The 26,990-nt window shown below is 41.6% G+C and overlaps 3 protein-coding genes across 3 annotated transcripts in view; 2 read left to right on the top strand and 1 right to left on the bottom strand.

Moving 5' to 3' along the window:
- Positions 1 to 430: 430 nt before the first annotated feature.
- sugp1 (SURP and G patch domain containing 1) lies at positions 431 to 7,831 on the bottom strand. Its single transcript, XM_005920496.3, has 14 exons — positions 7,692 to 7,831; positions 7,069 to 7,243; positions 6,817 to 6,917; positions 6,404 to 6,652; positions 6,123 to 6,246; positions 5,921 to 6,021; positions 4,891 to 5,014; positions 4,471 to 4,799; positions 4,077 to 4,183; positions 3,751 to 3,928; positions 3,540 to 3,646; positions 2,446 to 2,591; positions 1,164 to 1,293; positions 431 to 943 (listed from the first exon to the last, which is right to left on the bottom strand). The coding sequence occupies exons 1-14, from the start codon at positions 7,708 to 7,710 to the stop codon at positions 917 to 919; spliced, it is 1,917 nt and encodes a 638-aa protein (XP_005920558.1). The 5' UTR covers positions 7,711 to 7,831; the 3' UTR covers positions 431 to 916.
- An 803-nt stretch (positions 7,832 to 8,634) lies between these two features.
- Positions 8,635 to 15,600, top strand: rnf126 (ring finger protein 126). The gene is made up of 9 exons (XM_005920497.3): positions 8,635 to 8,797; positions 9,583 to 9,641; positions 9,882 to 9,942; positions 10,354 to 10,592; positions 10,779 to 10,847; positions 10,929 to 10,998; positions 12,324 to 12,417; positions 12,743 to 12,858; positions 15,036 to 15,600. Exons 1-9 carry the CDS (start codon positions 8,723 to 8,725, stop codon positions 15,186 to 15,188), a joined length of 936 nt encoding a protein of 311 aa, XP_005920559.1. The 5' UTR covers positions 8,635 to 8,722; the 3' UTR covers positions 15,189 to 15,600.
- A 4,757-nt stretch (positions 15,601 to 20,357) lies between these two features.
- The window catches only part of LOC102302003 (potassium/sodium hyperpolarization-activated cyclic nucleotide-gated channel 2), a 35,521-nt gene continuing 28,888 nt past the window's right edge, over positions 20,358 to 26,990 (top strand). Inside the window, exons 1-2 of the mRNA XM_005920498.3 lie at positions 20,358 to 21,637; positions 24,572 to 24,995. Coding sequence (XP_005920560.1) covers positions 20,466 to 21,637; positions 24,572 to 24,995 — 1,596 coding nt within the window. The 5' untranslated portion in view covers positions 20,358 to 20,465. The remainder of the gene's footprint in view (positions 21,638 to 24,571; positions 24,996 to 26,990) is intronic.

Raw genomic sequence — 26,990 nt, 5'->3', positions numbered from 1 at the left:
AAATTTAATCCATCAAGAAACCCTCATGCCATTAACCAGCAACTCTCGATTTACTTTCTACTTTCACTTAAGTTGCCTCTGATTGATTGTTTGGCTGAGGAGCAGCTCTTGCTTAGCTGGGATTTCTGAGTTATATTTATCCTGTCTAAACCTCTCTGGAGAATGGCAAACTGAAGGTCTGGTTTCACTGATTTGTCACTCCTCACTACTGGCTGCTTGAGCCCGGTCAAGCCTGCTTAATGACTCACTGCTGTACAGAGCCATGGCAGAATGATTACCGATCAAACTATCAAATATGATTACACGACTGCCTACACTTGGCACACAGGTATGTCATAAACTGAAAGTAAGATACTCTTGGCCCCTGCATGTCCTCTAATAAACAGATTATAAACAAATAGGTCTAAGTAGGTGAAAAGATAACTGCACATTTCAGGAGGTGGCTGTTTTATTGCAGAAACTGTAGCATATAGTGAAAATAATCAAAATTGTTACAGAACACAGTAAACAAAATTATACAGAAAATTGTGTGCTAAAGCAGAAGTGAGTTTATTAGATGGTAAAGCAAAAAGATGTAATGAGTTTACTTATTATAGAAGTCGGGTGAGGACAGTATTTGTTACAATCTGTAATTGAAATATAACACAGATGATCAAATACTGAAAACTGTGTGTAATTACACCAAACAAACTAGAGAATCTACAGAGCTTTATTCCATTTTCAAACTTCGTCATCCTCTTGGACACACAGACACACACACATACACATACACACACACACACACACACACACACACTTTCTACTGTGCAACAGTGTTCATTTTGTAATGAAGCAGAGCTGTGGCAACTGGGGAAAAAAAGCTTTTTATTAAGTTACAATAAAGAAGAACAAGTATAAACATAAACAGCTGTCTACATTAGTAATATGGTCTCCGTGGATTATTCTGTAAGAAGACAAAAGAAAAAGCAGATTAAATTTAAGCACAACAAAGGACTGTGTGTGGCTGTGCAGCAGAAATCTTCTTTAAAAAGTCAACAGATCATAACACGGAAACAATGTGTGGCTTTCTTTATGCAAATCCAAATTATGTAAACAGTTTAAATAAATTGGTGAAATTTTATAGATTACTTTTACAATGTTAGAAAACATAAAAGATATGTTACCAGTGGGTTGGGCCTGAAGCGGTAGGCGAGCATCATCCTCTTTCTAAAAGCGTCATATTCATCATCACCTTTTGAGAGCTCAGCTGGGCGGTCAATTCCAAATCCTGCTCCATTCATAGCCGTAGTTCCCCTGGAGTGAGACAGAGAGATCATAAAACAAGACTTTTTTGTGTCTCTCTGATACGAGTGTTACAGTCTCTAATAAAAACAACTGCTCTTCCAAATCAGAGGTGTAAATAATGAAAGTATTAATGAATGGCTACCGTGCACGTTGGCTCACTGTAAATCTCATGGCCCCCTGAGACAGTTGAATATAAACAGAGCCAGTGGTAATAATGGCTGTGTTTATATTCAGCTATTTATACCTAAATAGGTCTGCTAAGTCCTATTTAGGTATAAACGCCCACAAGATTTACAAGCACACACTGTAAACTGACTGCTAAGTAATACATTCCTGACACTGTCATTACCGGGTCATTTAACGACACCAAATGACACTTTTATATACTTACTGCACTAAATGTTGAACTAATAATTCCTGCAATGTATGTATCAAAGTACCCTGTGACTGAAGTAGTAAATCAGGTGTAGTTTACTTACACTCATCATGGGCATGAATTTCATGGTTATTTAGAATTTTTGCAACCGTTCATCTTCCAGGATGGAGTGATTATACAGCATATATTACTCTCTATCGACTTAAAAAACAAAACAAACAAAAAAACAAAACAAGAAATGGTGCACAAGTTGGAATCTTTTTATAACTGCCAAAACTCAAGAACTGGAAACTGCTGCAGTGTCACTGTCCACACTGAAGCGAGTTTCACGTTGACATGGAGTGAGAGGGTACTGACCAATAAAGACGATCCTGCTCTAAAAACACCTTCAAGATTATCCAAACCAAATTTCAGTCAAAGCAGGTTAACATTAAGCCGATGGAATGGCCTTCCCAAAGCCCCGACCTCAACCTTATTGAAAATCTGTAGACTATGTTTAAAAGCTGGGTTTAAATGAACTGGTTTGACAATACCAAAAGTGTCTGGTTGAGGTGCAACTTGATAAGAGACATTTAACCAAATATTACAATCAATCCATCCTGGAAAATTAACAGTTAAAAGAAATCATTTAAAGCCCCAATTTACCACGGCATTCATGCCCATGATTAGTATATGCAAACTTTTGCCCACAACTGTAAACACCAGAAATCCAACATGATAAAATTACGGCACTGAGTTCGGTTTAATTTAAATATTAGAAGGATGATATAAGTAGAAATCCTCACTTGTTGACAGGAGCCTTTATTCCTTGTCCTTCACTGCCGAGGCCTTCGCCTTCTTTCCAGCCCATCTTCATGAGCATTCGGAAACCGAGATTCTCCACCGTCAACTTAAACTCTTTGTATTCTGAGTAGTCAGGGTCCCGACCCTCCTGTGAATCCAGGAAAAAAAGTTGAGCATTCATAACAAACAGAAGCAGCATTGTGTTTTGATTCCACACATTTTTTATGACTGTGAGGAATCATAATTCAGTTTTATTAGAAACACTCAAAAAATCCTAAAGATATCGCACAAACATGGAGCCAATGGGACATGGAAACAGCTAAAATAAAGCAATAATGTTTATCATCCTTGGGAAGTGCACATGTACAGAAACAGGGAGTGTATATAGTTGATTATTAGTTTTGCACAGGTAAGTCATAGGTGTCCTTCTATTGTTTAGTTGTTTTAAATGTTGAGAACATTATAGATGATGTATCTCAATAACACTCAGCCTTCAGGCCTTCATCAAATACAGCCTGCAAAAACATATGTACTATAATAACCCAACAGTTATATTACATTTTCCTCAAAGACACTTGTCTGTGTTTATAAGTGCTTAGACTCAAACTGTATGCCGTTTGCCATTTAAAAAGCCACATCCTGGAGCTGACTTTCTAACAACTTCCCATGCCTCTGGGAGACAAATTACATTCATAGTGCTCATTTTTTCAGCTTTGATACTTTTTGATGAGATAATAACAGTGTCAAATCACACAGATTTCTTTTTAAAGTAGCAATTACAGTCTGTTCCTAGGGGACTTTCAGAAAGGGACGAGGAATGTGCTGGGAAATGGGCAGTCTGGGTTCAACTGCTGAGGCATTTCAGAAAAACCTCAGCTCTACTAAAGATATGTATGCATTTGTTGTGGAAAAGACACTGCAATATATATATATATATATATATATATATATATTATATAATATATAAAAACTGATTTACAAGGGCCTACTTTTGCAATCCTTTCTTTTCCCCAGAAATAACATGCGTGACGCATTAAACAAATCCTGATATTTCCTTCCCAATTTGGGGAAGTGTTGAATTGAAATGAAAACTGACCTTTAGTGCCTTGAAAGTCTCCATAAACTTCTCCAGCTCCTCTGGGGGCAGGAAGTCACCAATAAAGTGCTTCCCTTTACCCATTTCTGTCAGAGATTCAGCCCATTCTGGAATAGACATTTACATTAAAAAAAAAAAAAAACTAAGTCTTCAAAAGCCTATAGAGTTAAAGTGTAAATGAATGATTTTCCCGGCTGCTGGTAAAACTCACCGCGAGTCTTCTCCATTTCCATCTTTCGGAGCCGATGTTCCCAGGTCCCCGCTTGCTGGTCCACCTCTTCATCGCTGTCATACTCGTGCTGATGCTCTCTTATGGCCTTCTCCCACATCACTTGCATGTCTGCCATTGCACGCTTGTGCTTCATGATCATGTCATACATCTCTTGCATCTGCAAAAAACCCCAAAAACAACGCCTGCTCAGTTAGCAACACATATGTTGTTAAGAACTTCCAGGAAATTATAATCTTGTATGATCTGAAAGAAATTTAAAAGACTAAAGCAACAACACTATGTATTCTTTTTTAATACTTCCATACCTCTTGTTGTTCTTTCAATTGTCTCTTCTGGTCCTCAGATAATTCTGTCACTCCAACCAGACCAAGAGGTTTCCCTTTTTTATAACCCAGACCTCTCAGCTCCTGGGCTAAAACGGGGAATATCCATTAGTATGTATAATGCTAGCAATCTCAATTTCTCATTAATTGTCAAACTATCTTGCTGGGCTCAATGTTCAGAGGACTTTATGAAATATGGCTATGAGCATTAGCATGCATAAGTTGGAAAGTATTTAACAATATTTGTTGTCAGCTGCAAAACACATAATACCGTCTTACGAAAGAATTGCACAAGAAAAAGGTTTGGGGTTAAATTAATATTCATCCCCTACAAATAAACACATGAACAGTACTTGCACATTTGTAAAGTAAATACCCGAAAGTGATGGTGCATTAGGGTCTGGAAGACTGTTCTCATGAGGAACAACAATGAGAGGAATAGGCAGGTCGACTTTGTCTTCTTCAGACCCCCATCTGCTCTTCCTCTTTCGTTTCACAGGTGGGGTTTCTGACTCCTTAAAGTGAAGTGCAGATGGTTGGCTCTGCTGTGGAGAGATTTCTGGTACTGGAAAAGCAGCTGGTGGCTTAACAGCTGTCCTGGAATCTCCTGTTAAATCTGCAGAGTTCTGAGAGTTTGCAGCACGATACTCCTTTACTTTCTCTTTGTAGAAACGGTGGGCTGGACTTTGTTCATCATATAAAAAACTGAAGGACAGAAGATTCATACAGTTCAGACGAACTATCAAAAAAGAAAATGTGAGACATGCAGGACACAGGAACAGATATGGCCACTTACCTGAAGGCTGGGTTGTCTCGGTTGCGCTCAGCAGCGATGGCTTCCACCTCTGGGCCACCCTCCGCCACAAACTTGGCCAGCTTCTCAGCCACCTGCTGGGTTTCCGCGTCCACTGGGGGGGAGACTTTAAGCAGCCTATTAGTACTGGGAGTCAATTCACACTCTACTACTGTACCGTACTCAACTGGCCCTCATACACCACCAGTCTAGAGCCAATAGGGGATAAGAAAAGGAAAAGGGAAGGAGGAGCAAGGGGGACAGGGGTGGTGAATGGGGAACTGTATGGATTTGAGGCGTTTACTGTAACAAATGAAGAATGAAGCCCTGAGAGACTCCAACAACATACAGTACGACTATAATTTAAAACTTACATCTGCATTCATTACACCGTTCAAGTCAAAGTCTAATACTCTATTTATTAAAGACTTATCCAAAAATAAATCAGTATAGCACAGTCATTGTGCCAGAAAACAGATTGAGAGTCTGAAAGCAAAATCTGCAACATATTAAGCACAGTTAAAAGCAAAGGCTAGCTGTGATGTGTTGGCATGAAGTTGGAAAAAGACCCAATCAGAAGCAGAAAGTGGGTGTTGAAAAGTGCCAATCCAGATCAGAACTTTAAAATACATGAATGGTTCAGCTGCTTTCTAAATATCTCAGTTTTAGATATGCTAGGAGTAGACACAGTAAAAGTTACACATTTAAAATAAAAAAATATTGGTGTAGATGGTAAGCTGCACTAACACTACTGAGAAATGTGAGCCTTCTGCTATGCAGTTTTCAAAACAGATCAAGTTATGATGAACTCCGTTGCAATAGTACATTAGTTACAGGCTTCTGTAGTCACGATATTAGCCATCACTATCGAGCTCTGAGTATCTCAGTAGTCAGATTATAATACCTAAAATTGCAAGTGTATCTGAGAATGCGGTATCGGCATGCATTCCTGTGCAATAACAGTAACTCTTGAGAGGAAAGATTAAAGAAAAGAAGCAGAAAAGGAAGTGTGTGAAGTAAAAAGGCCATTTACCATTATCTGAGAGTTTCTCTGGTCTTTGCAAATCCTTTTTCCATTCTGCAATCTTTTTCTTGTAGTAGAGATATTCCACGCTGCTCTTATCATACAAAAAACTAAAAGACAAGGACAAAAATTGTAAACAGATATGTCTGAAAAAAACTTTCAGAGTAAAATAAGTCTTACTAAGTTAAGCGACAATGTCCTTCAAACTTACGAGAAAACAGGATTGTCCTTGTAGTCTTCCTTGGCCTTCTTCTCCAACTCAGGTCCCCCCTCGGCCACAAAAGAAGCCATCTTGTCGATAATGAGTCTGGTGTCTGAATCCTCTGGGGGAGAGACTTTAAGCACGCTATGAGTACATTTACTCAAAGGGCACAAATGACAAAATGCCAGTCACAAGGCAACTGTTCCACTGGAGTACGCAGAGGATGCACTGAAATGTCCAAGCCATGGAGGTGTCCCCTGACACAATGAAAAACACAGGCCAGGAATTACCTTTCATCTCTAAGAATTTGGAGTAATCGGCCTCTTCTTCCTCATCATCACCATCTGGAGAGCAAAAGACACTTGGCCTCTGGCTGAGAATAGGATTCTTCTTGGACTGTGAGAAGCTCTTGAACTGATTTAGCATGCTGCTGACTCCAAGGCCAGGTCGCTGGCCAACGAAAATGCTCTTTTTCTGGAGCGCATTTCCTCCTGGTGATAAAGTTGGGGTTGATGGGGTCTTGGCATCATTGATGGAACCTAGAAAGAAAGGGAGACACTTCAGGAAAACCCTTCTACTAAATTCTATTATTATTTAGATTCTAATTAATTAGGTTATGCATACTAATGCAAACTGTCCCATCTAAAGCTCTGCTAAATATCATTCAATATTTTGAGTAAGCTGTGCAGAATTGGGTACTAACCAGACACATGCGCCTTTTCCTTCTGCATCTTCATGAACTGCTGTAAGAAGCTCCCATCATTTGCAAACTTATTTGTGGAAGCCCCTTGGACACTGGTAGAACTACAGGGATAAAAGTGTAAAAAGGTATTTTTAAAAATATGTTTTCAAGTCTAAGGTCACTGCTGGCATCACAGAAAACATTCACGTGTACAAGTATCAGATTGTTGGTATTCAAACTGAATGTGGGCCGTGATAGGATGTGTATAATTACCTTTCAGACAGAGGCTTGCTAGTGGTTTGAACATTCATTTTTGCTTGTTCTGCCATTCTTTCTTCGATCTCTTTTTTCTTCTGAGCTATCAGTTTTTCTTGACGGAGAATAGTCATGTTCATTTTGCTTTTCTGTGGTTGGATGGGTCTGGACTTCCACCCTCCTCCTCCTCGACCTCAAATACAATGCATGTGACAACAAATCTAAACCTCTAACAAAAGATAGAGCCACCCTCTGAAACAACTAGCATATCAGGAAATCTGACACTTATTTTATAAACTGGCGAAGACTAGTGCTAGCCTTTTTAAAAAAAAAAAAAAAAAACACTTATTCGAGCAACAAAACAATTTTCAGTAGCTATGTGACGAACTCTGAACTGGGTTAAAGAGGCAGTTGTGTCTTTAAATATGATTGTTAAAGACTGCAGTTAAAAGTGTGTATTTATTGAACTGTATTAATCTTATTTAAAACCTGATCCAGCTAACCCAACAGCTAGTTAACTTAGCTGGCGTTGTACACTGGTTCAAACAAGCTAAATTAGCTTGTGAGATTTAACGGATAAACTATCGACCTTAAAGTGCAGTTTGCACGTATTTGGTGTAAATCTCACTGTAAAGGTTTACCTGAATCGCCAGACTCCATGGTCGCAGCAGGAAGAAAAATGCACTTCTAAAGAAGACGAGCAGGGACGACACAAAAGGCCTGCAGTAGTTACGGTAGAAGCGGGGCGACTTCAGGATGAATTTCCCCACATAACTTCCGGTTTCCACTCACCAGAATAAAAGCATAATTTTTACCTCGAGCCTTAACCGCATTTACTTTAAAGTCTATGTAGTAAATAGGTATAGAATAATTAAATAAAACCATGCTTTCTTAAATTCCGAATCTTAAACAATGTATATAATTATCCTTCATCTTCAAACCCCTAAAGGAAAACAAAGAAATAAACAAACAACAACAACAACAAAACAACCTGTAGTAAGATTTTTTTTCTTCACATCTCCCTGAAATTATTTGGACTTGTAAAGAGGAGGGCTAGTGAATATATTGTTACCACAAGCTCTGACTATTGAGCTATCAGGCAGGAAGAAAATGGATGCAGTGAAGGAGGACATGCCGAGGATTCGTGCGACAGAGGAGTAGGCAGTAGTCGAAAGAAGAATAAAAATACAGTAATTATAGTGCAATACTTTAATCATTTATTAATTGTTATCATTCAGCTTCTTTTCAGGTTCATTTTTATTGTTTAAAATGGGTTAGTTCTCTTTCTTCTTTGCCTTCTTCCTCGTATTATTATAAAAATGATCAGGTTTAAAACGTTCTGAAAAGGTAGTACAATATACAGATAGACAAAACACTTTGTCTTACAGCCATACCAATGTAGGTCAAAAATGCACCAATAGGGCCTCCTCAAATTTGACAAAACTGACAAAAAATAAAACTAAAGACTTGCTTCTATATTATATATTCGTTTAGTTCGTTTTATGGTAAGATAGAAGAACAGAAATTATAATTTGGAGGTAAATACACCGGAAGTCATTTCCTGCCTGTCATGTCAGGTGCGCGTTAGTTTCCGTTTCCTGTTGCAAGAGCCGTTGCTGTTGTCCCTTGCTGCTACCCGTCCGTACTGTGCGAACTGCTCTCCTGCTCAGAAATGGCTGAAGCTCCCCCACGGCCCTGCCGGTTTTTTTGTCACCGGTGTTCAGCAGAGATTAGTCCGCGTTTACCGGTAAGGGCCGTAGAGACACCTTTTGTCCGCGTGAAGGATGATGAGTAATATCCGACCTTGTCTTTTTTATGTGGGTTTGGCACTCAGAGAGTCTCTCGACTCATTTGCTGCTGTTTAGCTGCGCTAGTTCAGCTAGCCCTGTAGTAAAGGACGGGGTGGTAGTCAGGTGTCACTAATCAGGCTGGCGGATACGCTCGGGTTGAGATGTCATGTTTTACCCTTATTATATCGAACGTCACTAAATGACAACCAGGTAGAGCTGACGTTAAGGGCTTGACAAGTTCAGCCGCGGTAGCCTTTTGACGTTAACGGGCAAGCTAACGGAAGACCGCGGGCTCACTTTCGATTTAGGGGACTTGTTCTTTTTTTTACTCAGGAGACACCGCTTAGCGGGAAATGCTTTCCAGTAAAGACTGTTGTTGGCTGATTGTAGTTGTTAAATCATTACAAAGTCACTCTCTGTCGGCTCTGCTGTTGTGGCATCAACCAACCTCCCAGCACTGTTGTCAAAGCCTTTCACATGAAGCTTCTTGAATGTTGCAGTAACAGTTTCTCTTTAGTCAGTCTGCTGCTCAGCTGTGTGACACAGTGCCCTTTAAATGTAGGAAACTTCTGAAGCCCTGCTCAATAAAGTTGCACTCCATAAACGCTCCTAAAGACAATTTAAATAAAATAATAATAATAATTATATATATGGGTTGCAGAAGTATATAATGTTGGCGTTCGACCTAATAAAGAGACAACTGTGTTTGTGTCAGGGATTCAAATTTACATTTTCATTGTAGGACTACACGTGTCCACGCTGTGAATCTGGTTTTATTGAGGAACTGCCTGAAGAAAGAAGGTAAGGAGGATCAATCTGAAGAAGTCCACTGAAACAAAGTTTAGCTCTTCGTCACACTCTCTTTGAACATTTAGTCAATGCATCAGAACATCAGTGCAAAATATGAGCCACCAGTAAATCTTGACCATAGGCAGAAGGGACTTGTGTACTGATGCTCTGATGATAAATCGGTGTATCGCTACTTAGTTTAATATTTCAGTACATTTCTACCTCTTAACGTTTCACTTTCTGTTTATGCAGTGCTGAAAATGGGTCTGCCTCTACTTCCTCTTCCAGTGATCAGTTCCGCCCAGTCTTGGAGGTAAGTGTGACGTGATAAATCAGCTGGTTCTGAAATTTTATTTTTTAACACCCTACACCAGGGGTGTCAAACTCAAATACACAGTGGGCCAAAATTCAAAACTGGAACAAAGTGGCGGGCTAACATTAATATTTATTGGAAAAAAAATCCTTCCTCCAGATATAAAAATGAATCTTTTCTTATGGACTCAAATAAGTTTTGCTGGAAAACTGAATATGGAACAAGCAAAGCTTAATACTAAACAATATATATATTAGCTGTATAATACCAGTAGGCCAGCTCTAATAGTAATTTGGTATGGCTTCGCGGGCTAAATGTAATTAGGCTGCGGGCCAAATTTGGGCCACGGGCCAGAGTTTGACACCTATGCCCTACATTATATTTTGACATTGTCTCTGTCTCTACCACTAGAACATGGATCACCAGCACTTATTCACATTTCCCCCGGGTTATGGTCCGTTCGCCCTTGGGATTTTTGATGAAAACTTTGACCTTCGGTTGCGGCTACCCACAGAGGACAACCGAGAGACGGAAAACAGGAGAGAGCGGGAAATGGCATCGCGGCAAAGATACGGTGCACGGCAACCACGGGGTCGGCATGTTCCTCGGCGACAGGGTACGCGACACGAAGGAGTGCCCACATTAGAGGGGTGAGACATTTTCTGCAGTAGAGCGTAACTGAGAAGAAGTGACAGGGGAAACAGCTTGGCTTGTTACTGTGTTATGTGCAAATATTATATGTCACATGTTATGGTAACAGTACTGTTTCTCAGTTTGAACCCTGTTGGTTGTTGTAAGTAGTTTGTTTTTGTGATTTTTCTTTTTTTCCTGACTAGAATTATCCAGCAGCTAGTAAATGGAATTATAGCACCTACAGCCATGCCAAATATTGGGATGGGACCTTGGTAAGTTTAAGAATGTATGATAGACACATTGCTTACTTATTTCAGGAGACTTTTTACTTTAACATCTTTCTTAATTTGCAGGGGTATGCTACATTCCAATCCAATGGACTATGCCTGGGGTGCCAATGGGCTCGATGCTATCATTACGCAGGTATGTACAATGTTTTTCTTTCACATGAAAATAGAGATAAACTGAAACAGAATTTTATACTTGGCTTTCGAGTCCAACAAATCTATTCAACAGAGTTGCAGGAATACTGTGATCTAGTGAATACAAGACCTGGGCCCTGGATTTCAGAGTGGGGTCATTTTAGCAAGTTTAGCACTTAAAAATACACTGAAACAATCTAAAAGTGTTGAGCACAACATTTGGAACCTCCCTCTGGTGTTTCAGGAAGTCTCACTAACGTACACAGAGAGGCTTCAGAGATTTGACCTTGAAGGCTTTCAAATTTGGATCACTAGCTAAAATGTAAATCTGCATCAGCTGATTTTTTGAACAAACAAAAATTACTCTGTGGGAGATGGGAGGGGGGCTGACTACAACGAAGAACGAGGACCTAGGAGGGAAAAAAACTCCCAGCATTTTTTTTTTCTATCGGCTGGCACTGGATATGAAACATCAGGACATAACCGCATGGTTAACACGTAACACACCAGCATGCCCCTAAATGTCTTTGCAGAAGTCCAAAACAGACATTATTGTAATGTTATTAAGGTGAAGTCCAAAGACAAAGCTCTAGGCTAACTGGCTCAGAATGTATCTGTGACTTGAACATAATTTAGTGAAATGTGCAGCTTGGTTTTTAATTCATGGTGTTTAATGTGACAGAGGACAGGATAAGAACACAGAGGCGCATGGAGGCAAAATAAAAGAGCCACCACAACAAACACAGAAATGGTAGAAATTACACCAGTGTTGTAGCTTAAGGAAACGGCAAAGCACAATGCAGGCCTGAAGTTAGGGTCACAAGCAGTATCCCCCTGGAATTGTATAAAACCTTCAGTCTAAAGGAGCATCTTCTGCAGCCCAGCATCACTTCTAACCTTCCTGCAACTTTCACGTCCAGGTCACGTTCCTGACCTGATATGCTGCCTTCAGGCTTGGACACTGTGGACTCATTCACTGAAACTTGTGGTTTGGTCCCTGGGTCATAGCTTTCATTGACCCGGTTCCCATCAATATTAATGATCCTCAACATGAGGGTCTGGTCAGAACAGGAATTTCAAGGTTCACTCTAAAAATAGCAGTGACAGTGGGAGTGGAGTCGAAAAAAAAGGAGAAGGTCCAAATTAAAATTTTTCTTTTTTTTGTGTCTAGAGTCAAAGAATGCACGTTTGCAACTGCCTAATGAAGCACCGGTGATCAGGCATATAGAAATATGAAGAGAAGTTTCCTTTGATTTGATCGGCCTTGTTGTCATTCTGATTTGGTCACAGCTGGTCATTGTGAGCCTGTCTGTTTTTCATTTGTAGTTATTAAACCAGTTTGAAAACACGGGTCCCCCTCCTGCAGACAGAGAGAGGATAAAGAATTTACCCACGATTTCCATCACAGAGGAGCACGTCAGTAAGTCCTCTTCTCATTTTCAGTGTGGTTCTTTGTACATTTCACTGCAACCTGCTCAGCTATGCACTCTACTTAAAAACAAATAAATAAAACATCTATGTAGACAGTTCTACTGATTCAACAACAGTATGTGGTTTTTTTGGGTTTTTTTAATAATGAGAAAACAGCCTTTGAAAAGTGTCTCTTTTTTGGGACATTTGGCTTTGTCACAATTGCTCAACACTACCTAAACTCAAATAAACTATATCAGCGTGATCTCAGTTTTCCCTGGGGCTGATGTGTGTGTGAGCACAGACAGATGGTGTGTCGTTTGCTGTTTGCACAGGTGCTGGTTTAGAGTGTCCCGTGTGCAAAGAAGACTACAGTGTTGACGAGAGTGTAAGGCAGCTACCCTGCAATCATTTGTTTCACAATGACTGTATAGTACCGTGGCTGGAACAGGTATGTATATTTAATGGATGATGCAAACAGAACTGTAGAGCTGATTGAAACATTAATTGTGTTATTTCATTGATATCAACCACTTGCATATGAAGCCAGGTTTGTTTTGGATCACTTGATTCTTATATAACCTTTGTACTTCATAAACTACTAATGTGGTTGCAGCAGATGGCTGCCCCTCCCCGAATCTGGTTCTGCTGAAAGGTTTTCTTCCTGTTAAAAGGGAGTTTTTCCCTCCCAATGTTGCCAAGTTCTTGCTCATAATGGGTTGTGTGATAGTTGGGGTTTTTTTTTTTTCTAATCTTCTAGATTATTTCCCTTAAAGTATAAAGTGCCTTTAGGTGAGTGCTGTTATGAATTGATACTATATAAATACAATTAAAATTTTTCTGATGATACTGTAAACAAGTTAACTGCTAAATCATAGCTTTACAGTTTTAATAAAGACTTTCAAAAGCAGCACTGATTCTCAATATTCTCTGGTGGCTCTCTTAAATCTTGCTGCTTTGAAACTTTAGTGGTTTTCTGTATTCCAGGAGTAAAGAAAAAAGCTCTAATCCATGCAGTTTTACACATACTGCATCATTACACAGTAGTTTGGAAAAACACAATATTTCCCCGTCTTACACTTAGTTGCAGGCCATATTATAAATGAGTTGCATTTTTTTTCCCCTTGGTGCATATCATGTGTCTCTTCTGGTACTTTGAGCAATCTTCCAGGAATTTGCTGACATTTGTGAGCCAATCTTCACCCTGGAAAGATTTTTTTTCAGAAGCTCTGTTTTACTAAAAGGCCAAAACAGAAAAAGCAGTGTTTACCAAAGTACCTGTGTATAAGTGGGCACGGCTTACAAAACCAGTCGGATGCAGGCTGCACTGTCTTATTTAAGAGCTGTCATTCATCCTGCCATTGTGTTGAGGTCAGATGTTTTCTGGTTGGTGGGGGTTATTTAGTTTTATTTTGCTCTAACTTGAGCAGCTTATGACGTGTGAGTCCTGAAGAAATCACCTTGTCACTGAAGCTGTTGCTACAGGCAGTTGAATTACATTGTTTACAGAAATATGTCAAATTGAATTGACAATAACAAATTCCAACACTAACTCTTTGGTTGCACTGGACACAGAGGGTTTTCAGACCGTTTGCGGTGATTTTCTCTCTTTTTACTGGCTACATGCAGTGCTTGTTCAATTCAATTCAATTTTATTTATACAGTGCTAAATCACAACAACGTTCACCTCAAGGCACTTTATATTGTAAGGTAGACCCTACAATAATACATACAGAGAAAAACCCAACAATCATATGACCCCCTATGAGCAAACACTTTGGCGACAGTGGGAAGGAAAAACTCCTTTTTAAAGAAACCTCCGGCAGAACCAGGCTCAGGGAGGGGCGGGGCCATCTGCTGCGACCGGTTGGGGTGAGAGAAGGAAGACAGGATAAAGACATGCTGTGGAAGAGAGACAGAGATTAATAACAAGTGTGATTCAGTGCAGAGAGGTCTATTAACACATAGTGAGTTAGAAAGATGACTGAAGAATAAATACTCAGTGCATCATGCAAATTTCCCCAGCAGCCTATTGCAGCATAACTAAGGGAGGATTCAGGGTCACCTGATCCAGCCCTAACTATATGCTTTAGCAAAAAGGAAAGTTTTAAACCTAATCTTAAAAGTAGAGATAGTGTCTGTTTCCCGCATCCAAGCTGGAAGCTGGTTCCATAGAAGAGGGGCCTAAAAACTGAAGGCTCTCTTTTGCATGTTCTGAGTAAGGTAGTTTGACTGAGTTTGTGAGATGGCCAGACTACACTGGCTAAATAAATGTTGGCATCAAAGGTCATTTATGGAGTTAAAAAAAGATTTCCCAACCCAACAGCGTCGTCTATTTTTACGTTTTTGGAGTGGCTCTTTGTGGCACACTCAGTTTACTTATTGCTGTCACGCCTAATGTAGGCATTTTCATTGATTACAGTGGAAGCATACACCCAGTGAAGAGTCTGCATTATGTCTACAGTGTAGCCACAAGGCTGTTGTCTGGAACCAGGCTTCTTTCAGTTGTTTAAATTCAATTCAATTGTCCATTTTACTGAATTATTAATAGTGGGTGAGAATAAAACTGCTGTGTCCATGTATTAAAGCTGATCACAGTGATAACTTCCTATGCCCCGTCTCTTACAGCATGATACGTGTCCTGTGTGCAGGAAGAGTCTTAGTGGACAAAACACAGCCACAGACCCGCCGGGGTTATCGAGAATGAACTTCTCCCCCTCTTCCTCCTCCTCTTCCTCCCCAAGCTCACCTAGCAATGAAAATGCTGCCAGCAACTCCTAGATTTTCACTGTTTCACAAGAGAAAACATCACACCCTTCTTAGACCCAGCAGCTCCTCTCTGCAGCTGAAACCAGGACATTTTTCTGTCTCAGGTGAACGGGACAGTGAGACGAGGTAAACTCAAATTTTAGGATTTTTTTTGTTTTGTTTTGTTGTTTTTCTCCCTCCTTCTGTGCTGAACAGATATTGGGACCAGCTCCCGCTGCTACTGTTACAGAATGTTTGAGGAGGTGGGAGTCAGAAAAGATGGAGAATATGATGACGATAATAATAACAGTCCAGTTATGAGTGGGATTCTTACAAGACTCGGAGCAGAATTGAAGCCAGATTGGACTGCTTTTTGATGAAAACATGTCCTTGCAGCAGTGCTTGGACACATTTTATATTTAAAAGACAAGATGCTCTTTTTTTTTTAAAAACATTGCCTGTGGTGGTGGAGTCCGTAGATGTGTAGACAGAGAATTCCTTTTTGAACTGCGAGCCACTGTACAGCGAATGGATCAAACTAAGACCTTGCGGGAAGGAGACTGAGAGTGTGCATCTGATTTTTATTTATTTGCACAGTTTTTGTTTTTGTTTTTTTAGGGTTTTCTTTTTTTTTGGCACAAAATCTCATGTTGGGATGTGAATGTGAGTCAACTGCTGAACAAAAACAAGCAACATTTCAACCTTTTGCATTGAATAAATCTTTGAAGATGTGTTTTTTCTTTTTATTAATTTATTTTTTTAGAGTTTGATTCAGTGTATTTGGTGCATCTTGGTAAGTTGAACATTGTTACAACTTAGGAGGGGATATGTAGTGAAAATGTTCACAACTGTGTGTTTATTGGACCCCTGCAAAGTAAAAAAAGAAAAGGCAAACAGGCATGGGATCATCTTACCTCTGTGGAACTGGCCAAATGTGTTTCATGAAAACAAGTGTTTATTATTTTATTTACTGAATTTTTGTACAGTCACAATAAAGTGATTGAAAACAAATTTAAAGGTTTTTGTTGACGTTGTACAGAAATATGACAGCTGACAAAGTTACTCTGAGGTTCAACTATACAGTATACGTTAAACTATAGGTTTAGGGAAAAAAAGGATGTTAAAAAATGTAAATTCCCTCATTCCCTTTTTCAGGATGAAGTGTTTTGAGGTTTGATTTCTTTAATGGGTCATAACAAATGTTAATGTGTTTTCTCACCATGTGAGATTTGAAACTTTTGGATAAAACAATGTCTTACATATGTCTTGAAACTTTTTTTTGATCATGTAGTAAAGTGATGGTTGTAAATCAGCGTCTTGTTTGCTGCAGCAATGCTCGTTTTCAGCCACATCGCGTATCTGACCTTATATGTGATTGTTATACAACACTGAATCAGTGTAGATGATGTGTGGCTTAATAGAAACTGATCAATGGCTTAAAAAAAAAAAACTTGATATGGTGATGCAACAAATTTTAAACTATAATATTTCACTCTCTGTATTACGGCACAAGTCAAAGCCTTTCAGTTATGATAAACAACCAAAGGACACTTTATAAGGTACACCTTCTTAGCGCTGCCTTAATAATTTGTGGTTCAAGAATCCAGTTTGAGATGATATGAGTTTTGTGACATGGTGCGTTGTCCTGCTGGAAGCAGCCATCAGAAGATGGTACACTGGTGATAAAGGAAAAGGACATGGTCAGCAACAATATTCTGTTGTTTTTTTTAAATTTTTTTAAAGAAGCCCTTTTGGTACAGGAGGTCCAGATTGTTCCAAGAAAATATCCCCCACAGCAGACTGAAGCAGAATGAATCCATGATTTCATGTTGTTTTCACCAAATTCTGACTAATATCTGGATGTTGCAGCAGAAATCGAGATTTGGCAGACCAGGAACCACTTTGTCAATCTTCATTTTACCAATTTTGTTGAGCATATGTGAATTTAAGCTTCCTCCTCTTAGCTCACAGGAGTGACACCCAGTGTGGTCTTCTGTGGCTGTAGCCTTTCTGTCTCAAGGTTTGACGTGTGATACCCTGGTTTTAACAAGTGGTTATTTGAGTGTGGCAGGATGTGGTCTGCTGTTCAGCTGCAGGGAATGGATGGGGCAGTCCCAGGGAAGGCTGGCTAGCACAGGTGGTGCCCATGTTCTAATCGTGCGTCCACCATTTAGCACCTTGGATAGCACCTTGGGACCCAGAGAGCAGAGTATGAGTAGCTGGGAAAACAAGCTGAGGGAGCTGACAGCATCAAAGAGCAAGCATTTAATAGAACACTAGAAATCATCCACCAACCCATCTTTATTATTACATTGAGTTACTGTGGCCTTCCTATTAGTTCAAAGCATTCTGGCTATTTTCCTCTGACATCACCCAGAAAACTAATGCTCACTGGATATTTTCTCTTTTTCGGGCCATTCTCTGTAAACCCAGGATATGGTTGTGTAAGAACATCTCAGCAGATCAGCAGTTTCTGAAATACTCAGACCAGTCCATCTGGCACTAACAACCATGCCACATTCAGAGATACTTAAATCACCTTTCTCCGTTCTGATGCTTGGCTTGAACTTCAGCAGGTCGTCCTGACCACGTCTACATGACTAAACGCACTCAGTTGCTGCTATGTGATTGGCTGATTAGATATTTATGTTAAGGAAATAAGTACCTAATGAAGTAGCTGATGAGTGTATTTATACATATCATGAATGACCGTGAAGGCAAAATTAAGAGCACGAAGATGACTCTGATAGATCATTTACAACATTACAAGTTCATTTGAGGCCTAGTGTTCATAAAACCTAAATCTGCACTGATAAAACCTTTAAGCCTTGAACTACTTCCCTGAAAGGAACATGCCATTCTTGGATTTCTGTCAATGTGTGAAAAAGACATCAGACGTTCCCATTGAATTAAGCAGCCCTTAATAATCAGGTGGCGTCTGAGTCACTGCAGCGCCCTGTGAGGTTTTCAGATTCAAGTAAATGAATATAAGATTGCTAAAGGACTCCAAGTTGTTGATACAAAGAAATGAGGTGGCAGCACGTCAACGCAATTACAGAAAGCTTTTGGTGACTTATTTACACAAGCTCGACAGAACTGCTGTAGTGGAGAAATGTTGTATCACTAAGCCTTAGAACTTTTGGGAAGACTTACAGATCATGTGATTCCTCTTTAGTTTTTAGAGTTCTTACCTTATGGGCCACACAAATAAGGCCATCGCTTAGTCTTCCCAATATGGGCTAACACATGTGGTTTGATTAATGGATCAACCTTTATAGCATGTGCGTTCTGCTCTTGTGTTCACCAACATGTTTCTGGGCCACTCACATTACCTACCTACTTGTTGAGAGTTTCTTTTCTGCTACCTACATTAATTTTCCTGCCTCCCTTTGGTCTGGAATTAGCTGGAAACCATTTGAGAATGTCAGACCACTACATCACCACTACCAGGAAATTAAACCGAACCTGAGTGCTGCTGCACATTTTTGACTAATGATGCAAGGGGAAGACAGCAGAAAGAGGGAGACAGAGAGAAAGACTACATTGGGGGGGGGGGGGGGGGGGGCAGAGATGACTTCTGAGCACTGATAGTAAAAGATAAGAAATTTCTGAGATGTCGCAGATCAGATCTGCTAAGTGGGATTAGTTACTGTATATTCTTGTGTAAATGCCAGATTCTGTGAAGCACCACAACCATTTTTTTTTAAAATATATGTGGCCAAAATTGCACCCAACCAAAACTAGAACAAAGAAAAGAGGCTAGCTACTATCTCTCCTCTGGTGGCAGAACACTCGATTATCGTGGCCTAAATCTGTAGAGATGAAGCTATACCTCTGTGGCTTTGGCTGGTGTTACATGTGGGTTCAGACTATCTACTAGTCTGGAACGTGGTGATGCCAGTGGATATTTACTTGTTCACTATGTGGAAGCAGCTGGTGTTGTGCTCATACTTTGCAGGTGAAACCACAACACAGTCGTTGCAGTACATGACATCTGCTGTGTATTCTTGCCGACCTTTGTCACAGGTAGTCTCTGCCAGATTATGCAGTAGCTGACTCCACTTCTGAGTGTTAAGTTGTTCTGTTTTTGTGGTTCAGGTGTTGGAGAAGGACAGGAATAATTGATTATTCCTTGGTATTTCCTTTTCATATAAGAGTAAGCATTTAAAAACAACAAAAAAAAAAAGGCCAAATGTGGACAGCACCAGAACAGAAGTTTTTGTTTCATGAGCTGTATACTTGGCAGTGGTTAGCACCTCACAGCTAAAAAGTCCTGGGTTGGAATCCAGCTTGTATCCAGAGACTTTCTGTGTGGAGTTCCCCCCGTGTCTGCGTGGGTTCTCTCTGGGTACCCCAGCTTCCTCCCACAATCCAAAGACAATCAGTTAGTGGGGTTAGGTTAATTGGTGATTCTAAATAGGTGTGAAAATTGAATGTGAATGGTTGTCTTCTCTCTGTGTTAGCCCTGTGACAGACTAGTGACCTGTCCAGGGTGTAGCCTGCCTCTTGCTCTATGGCAGAAGAGAATGATGGATTGTATGTTTTGAATGTAAGAAGCTTTATACTGGACCCATTCATATTTTGGATATTTTTTACTAGACTCAAATGTGTAGCAATAAATAAGTTGAATGAATAAGAAGAAAAAGCTTTTAGGACAAAAATCAATATTGTGAGTTTCAGCATGTCCCCTCGGGATCTTCAATGCACTTTGTTTTTGTAGAGAAATGAGTCCAGACTGTAGATCTGTTGCTGGTTTTGAACATGTGCCATGGATAACATTTGAGAGCTTTGCCAGAATCATAAAGTGAATTATGACCACTAGAGGGTGCTAAACACCAGCTAAGGCACCAACATGCTTTAAGGAAGATTGACATTGTCAACGTCTTACAGAACACATGAATTAATTTCAGTTTGCATTGACGTTCAGGGAAAAACATTCAGTAATTGGCAGCATGTCAGGTATTTTCTTTTTTTTTTTTTTTAGATTTAAACATGACGCTTAATTCATGTTTAAGGTAATGACTGAGAGGCCTCAGCTGGATGCAGGCTGAACTGAATTTAGAAGAGCACAGGCTAATGGTGTAATGACATTTGACGCAAAGAACCCAATTAATTTGATGCTTAATCATTTCTGACACAATGACTAGTGAAAATATAAGTGCAGTAGTTTGCAAATAAGTCACGTCCACCCCTCCCTCTCTCCTTTCTCTCTCCCCCCATCTCTCCCTCTCTCTCCCCCTTCTTCTCCTCTCCTTCCTCGCTCTATCTCTGATTGGCTTTCTTCAAAGATAATTGGAGGCAAAATTTGATATGCTCAATGTCATGGACAGGAATGAGGTTTCGCCGGCGTCTGCTGCCACCATGAAAAAGAAGGCGGAGGGCGGCACTGGATGCAGCCACATCAGCGCAGCCAAGGCTGTCTCATCCAAATGCACGCGGAGCAACAGCGGGCAGAACTGTCTGGACCCTGGCTCTCCCGGGGCAGCGAGCGCTAACCTGTCCGGTGTGCCCAGCAACGTCGTGATGGACGAGACCGAGGACGGAGAAGAGGAGTCCAAGTTTCAGCATCCGCGGTTGCGCCGAGCTGGGGGGAGCGGCAGCGGCGGAGGCGGAGGAGGAGGCGGCAGTATCAGGATGAAGAACTTTACGCCAGGAGGGGGAGCCTCGTCCTTGGCTTCCAGGAGAAACTCCAACAAGGAACCCTGCCTTACGCACACAGAGGACGCTCCTGCCGCCCCACGGCCCACTGCTGCCTCCAGAGCTACCGAGACACCCTCTCCGGGCGATGCTGCCCAACGCGGCGAGACCTGCAGAGCTTCTGGGGTGGAGGCGTCGGAATCAGCGGTCGCGGTAGAGGTTTTAAACGCGACAGCGGGTGATGGTTGCAACGGCGTCGCTCCAATTTCCAGCATGAAATGCAACAAAAACGGAGAATGCAGGAGGGACTCGGGTACCGGGAGCCTGCGCTCAATCATCTCCAAGACGGAGAAGCAGACCGGGGGATCGGGGAGAGCCGAGGACGGGGGGAGCGCCAAGCGAGGAGCCTGTAACTCGACCACCGCCAGCATGGACGGCTCGATCACGCCAGGCGGGTCCCTGACCGGGGGGCACGGAGGAGAAAGCGCAAACCCCGTGTCCAGCGGAGTCCCCGAGAAAAAGGACTCCAAGGTGTCCTTCTCTAACGCACCAAGCCGGAAAGCCTCGTCCTCGCTACACGGCCCGGCTCAGACTCAGACCCAGCAGCCGAGGAACTCTGTCACTTTCCAGAAGCCGGAGGATGGCCCGGCAATTGTGCCCGCCGAAGATGCAGAACCTCGGGGAAGCCAAGCCAGCTTCATGCAGCGGCAGTTTAGCAGTATGCTGCAGCCTGGAGTTAACAAATTCTCCTTGCGCATGTATGGTAGTCAAAAAGCAGTGGAGAGAGAGCAGGAGAGGGTAAAATCAGCTGGAAATTGGATTATCCACCCTTACAGCGATTTCAGGTAAGAGCTGTGGGTGCGATTGGTTACATGAGGGGCTCGCAAGGGTCCTCATTGTCATCTACAACTTACTTTGCAGTGAGTAGCCTAACCACTGGGACTCCTTGGAAACACATGCATTTATTGTTCGGGGCTGCCAGCTGCTGGTTTTTCATGCCGTCCCTTATGATTGAACCCGCAGAGATTTAAAACGATGCATTGCATCGGACCGCCTGTAATCCCCCCGCCAAACAACCTGTTGTCAGGCAAACCGACTTTAGCGAAGAGTGTCCTTTCAAGGTTGTAAACAAACCCATTGTAGTCCACACTATAGCATGTCTGGGGTGCTCAACAAGCTAGGCCTGCTAATATACCTCGACTTTTCGTTGCAGTGCGATCTCATTTAGCAAAGGGGACAGCGCTCTGAAGCTGCCTTCATTTAAAATGCCATTATTTCTTTGAGGATCCGGATAAGGTGTGCAGTGTAGGCTCTACCACAAAAGCTTGCTGACAGGATGTATATGTATGTGTGTGTGTGTGAGTGTGTGTGTATGTGATGCACTCAGTAATGGAATGTCACCTTGAGCCAAGTGTGCGGAAACCTCAAGCATGCTCACTGGAGACATATCCGCCTGTAAGACTCCCCGGATTGTGCATTATAATGACGGATGCGCTCTTTTGTATTGCGGCTCAAACGCCGATGACCCAGCTGGACATCCAGCAGCTATTTTGTCATTCAAATATTTTGGAGGAAGCACCAGAGAAGAGGGCTCCTCGTGATTGAGGCTTGCCTTTCAGCGTTTTATTATAAACGTATGAGTCGCCTGATTGAATTTGGGTCAAAAAACCAGCAGGTTTGACTCTGGGGCTGGATGGGTTGGTTTCAGCACCACAGGGAGTGGACAGCTCCCATCTCATTTGGAGTCGGCTCGCGCGTGTGAGCGCTACGTTTAGACCCCCATCACTCATCATCCACGCTTGGCCCTTTCGTATCACGTAACACGGTGTCAGGACACCAAGCATGAGACATAACTTCAGCAGCAGAGATGCAATTTGACGACAGGCCACTTTGTAGACCTTTGTTTAGCTCGCAGACTCCCACTCCGCGAGAAGCTAGCGGCCTCCCCTGATACTTATGCTAATCAATGCATCTTAAAGCAACAAAGTTGCTTCAAATATCATCATCGGGGCGGTTATTGTTGTTGTCGTGTGGTGGGGGAGTCAGTTCCTGTTGCATAAGTCGCAGTGTAATGACTCAGCGCTGCACCTGTCCTGCAGAGCTTCCTGTGACGGGATCAAACCTCAACACTTTGCTCTCTGTCCCATTTACCAGCCTGTCACATCAGCACTGGCAGTAAGTAAGCGAGACTGTCGTCCTCTTGATATCAATACCGTAATATTGTTGAGAGTTTCGTATAAACGAGCCCTCATTTTCTGTTGTTGGGGCCCAGGAGAGCTCAAAAACACATTTAACACAATCTATGCGCGACTTTTTGTGACAAGAGAATACAATCATGGATTTAAACAGATCATTCAGAATTCAGAAATAAAAAATAATAAAAATAGTGAGAAAATCCCTCTGTTTGCAGTCTCTCAGACTCCAGATGTAAAACCTGAGAGAAAACAATCGATATCTACTTGCTGATCTTAATAATAGGCTACTTCCTATGCAGCACTTCCTCACTCAAATCCTAAATGCATGCATCTGTGTTATTAAATTAAAGTAAATCAAAAACATGAAACATTTCCTTGTTTGTTGCTGGTCGCAAATTCAGCTTATATTCATACATATCCGGTTTTAATGAGGTCTGAACAACAGAAAGAAATTAAAAAGGAATTTTCTGGTCATTTATATTCCCTAAATACTGATTTTTAAACATGCAGATGTATAAGTGTTGGCAGGACCCTAAACAATGAAGACGGTCCTGCCAAATGCAACATTAACAGATTACATCCTTCTTTTTCCACCCAGTCTATGTCCTTTCTTGTCCACAGTCTTGTTACCTACCGTATTGACTACTGCAATTCTCTTTTGGATGGTCTCCCCCCCAAAATCCCTCCATAAGCTTCAACTGGTTCAGAACTGCTGCTCGCATTATCACCAGAACCCCCTCCTACCAGCACATCACCCCTGTTCTTCAGGAACTTCTTCTGCTAACCTTCTCTAACCTTCTCTGCTCCCAGGCTGTGGAACTCTCTACCCCCAGATATAAGAAACATTGGTTTTCTCCCCCAGTTTAAATCTCAACTCAAAACCCATCTGTTCAAATCTGCATATTCACTGTGAACCCACTGTTTGTTAATTTTATCTTATGCTTTAGTTTTATTGTTCTTCATTGTCTTTGTTCTATTATGTGTTTTTATCTATTGTACAGTGTCCTTGGGTATCTTGAAAGGTGCTTCATAAATAAAATGTATTATTATTATTATTAAGAGGCAAAGCCAAAATAAAACCCAGTGGTTCAGAAACGAAGATGAAAAGGCCTTCCATGGTTTAACCCATCATTTAAACATTTGCATTTAAATTTTTGAGTTATTACAGGAACAGCAGTGCTACATGTCCTTACTCACACAAACAGTGATAATCATTAGATTCCTTTTGCTTTGTTACAAAAATCTAAAATGTGTAAAGAAATTGGTTTAATGCTGATTATAATTCACGTCAGTATCGGAAAAAGTAAGTATCTTCCCCCCCCCACCCCCCCATTATTCTCTGCATGCTCATGCTGGTAAAAAATACCACTTTGGCTGCACTTTGTTTACACTTTTCCATTTTGAGCCAGGCAGTCTCTTGTGCCTATTGCGTTTCCACAGCAAATCCCTCTTCTCATCTGACTCTATTTTTGTCTTTTCTTCCCCTTTCCCCTCTTTTTCCCTCCTGTACTCTGTGCACACACCCATCTAAAATGCACTGTCACGCACACACATCCACTTCCACTTCACACACACGCCTGATAGGTTCTACTGGGATTTTACAATGCTGCTTTTCATGGTGGGCAATCTGATCATCATCCCCGTGGGCATCACCTTCTTCAAGGACGAGACCACGACACCCTGGATCATCTTCAACGTGGTGTCCGATACCTTCTTCCTCATGGACCTTGTGCTTAATTTTCGCACTGGAATCATCATCGAGGACAACTCAGACATCATTTTGGACCCTAAAACCATTAAGAAGAAGTACTTAAAAACTTGGTTCATTGTAGACTTTATCTCCTCCATCCCAGTGGATTACATATTCCTTATAGTAGAGAAGGGGATCGACTCAGAGGTGTACAAGACTGCTCGGGCCCTGAGGATCGTCCGCTTTACCAAGATCCTGAGTCTCCTGAGGCTGTTGAGGCTCTCCAGATTAATACGCTACATCCACCAATGGGAAGAGGTAAGGGCACACATTTCATAGCTGTCCATGAGCTAAAACATCATCTCAAAACTCACAGCTACACAAGAAGAAACCCCTAGCTTAGTCTGTGAGAAAAGGTCAGTGATTTTCCTCCAATATGCTGATGCTGGCTCATGGCCAAACCAACAATCTGCTTCTCTGGCCTGCTCTCCTTCACCTGGAGGCCCAGGATCAGTGTTCTCACCTGCCACCTGGTGAGAAAAATATAATGTCTGCAGGATGTTTGCACGCTAACAAAGTTTGCATTCTAATTACTGTTATTGTAACACCATCCTCCTAACCTTCTGTCTCCATCTGACCTGGCAGTCCCACAGGTGGCACTTAATAAGCAACCTATTACCAGGGCAAACATAGTTAATCAATTAAGAGACCGGAGGAAGAGCAGGTGAAGTAGAGACAGCGATTATCATAAGCAGCACTAGGGGGGCTATCGACTGTGATTATGTGACTAATTATTCATTTAAAGTGATTAGAGTTAGGTGAGATGGCAGGTCTGCACAGACCTGACTGGTAGACTCTGCATGTGAGGATGGGTGCTGTTGCTAGGATGCTTCTTGAAGACAAAACCCAAAGCACCAGTCCTGAACTTCCTGGCCACTCAGCTATTATTTACTCCACGAGAGGGATACACCTTTGTGGGCCCCTGCCCCAGCCCCTCACCAGACTCTCCTCCTCTGCTTTAAGAGGAATAGCCTGGGAGACAGGAGGTCCAACAGTGTCATAAGATCGCTCTACTTTTTATTTATGCGAGTATTGGCAGCCTGGTGCTGGCATTTTGCAGTAGTGAGCAGCACAGTGGGGCTTGGTTGCTCACTTGACCTTTGGATAATTGGATTTCTGAAGATATTATGTGATATGCACATAGAGTGGTGCATGATGGGAAGTAATACTTGCACGTGCGAAGAATAAGAGCGGCGATGTAGTGGAGAGCGAAACACTGGCACATGCAGGAGATGCCCATTTCAAATGCATGTTTCCGTTATTGTTAACTATAACAGTTTATTTTGAAAATCCAAGAGTTGAAGCTGTGAGCTGTTTTTAGTTCCTGTAACGTTCTCGGTGCTGTCCGCGGTTCTGAACACCTCAGTGAGCCAGCACAACATGACCGTGTAAGTCGGCTTTCTGTCATCCATCCTCCTTGCAAAAATGATGACCAACTGCTCTATTTTGTGAGTCGCTGATTGATAAAAAGTGACAGTGAAAACCTCATAAAGGTTAAAGCTGCATTTAGAAAGATCAGCACATGTGATTCATGTCCAGTCTCATTCCTCATCACTCCAGTCATAGAGTATCACTTCTCCCTCAGTTGCACTGAGTAAGAAATGACCCATTTCCTGTTCCTTCATAGTAGACTAATCAGACCATTCTACGTGTTTTATAATGAAACGTACTGTCACTTCTGCACATTAAGACCTCATACCTATTATTAGTGCTTTTAAGCAACTATTAGATGCTAAGCAGCATCACAGTTTTGATTCTTGAGGTCAGGCAAGTGATAGATGATTGGCCTAAGTGACTGTCCAGTGATGGAGGATGATTGATGTGCGAGACGACACAGACTATCAGTTGTTAAGGCTCATGATGGTCCCTGTCCATCACGCTGTGTGCATGTGATGGCACGTCTGTCTCCGCTGTTAGTGTATCTTTTGTGCCCGCCGGCTTGCGTGAGTGTTTTGTATATGTGACTGGGCCCCATGCGTGCTGGCGCCTCAGATTGATGTCACATATCTCGGTGTAACGAATGCGCTGCTCGCTCCTGCTGTGTTTGGTTTGAAACTGATGGGAAGCTGTCTCCCCTACTCATTGATTAAACTTGGTGGAATCCAAAGAAGAGTGTGAAGCTGAGCAGGAAGGCAGCTTCCCAATAGGAAATGAATTTATAGTAGATTCTTAGCAGAGGGGCAGTTGACATGGTCAAGATTGAGGTTCAAAAGTGGACACGGTTACTGATACACACACACACACACACACACA

The sequence above is a fragment of the Haplochromis burtoni genome, unplaced genomic scaffold (genome assembly GCF_018398535.1).
Source record: "Haplochromis burtoni strain Fernald_Lab_line unplaced genomic scaffold, NCSU_Asbu1 Contig_41, whole genome shotgun sequence".
Lineage (NCBI taxonomy): Eukaryota > Metazoa > Chordata > Actinopteri > Cichliformes > Cichlidae > Haplochromis > Haplochromis burtoni.
Note: the sequence above shows the minus strand (reverse complement) of the source record. Positions and strands in the feature narration are given on the sequence as shown.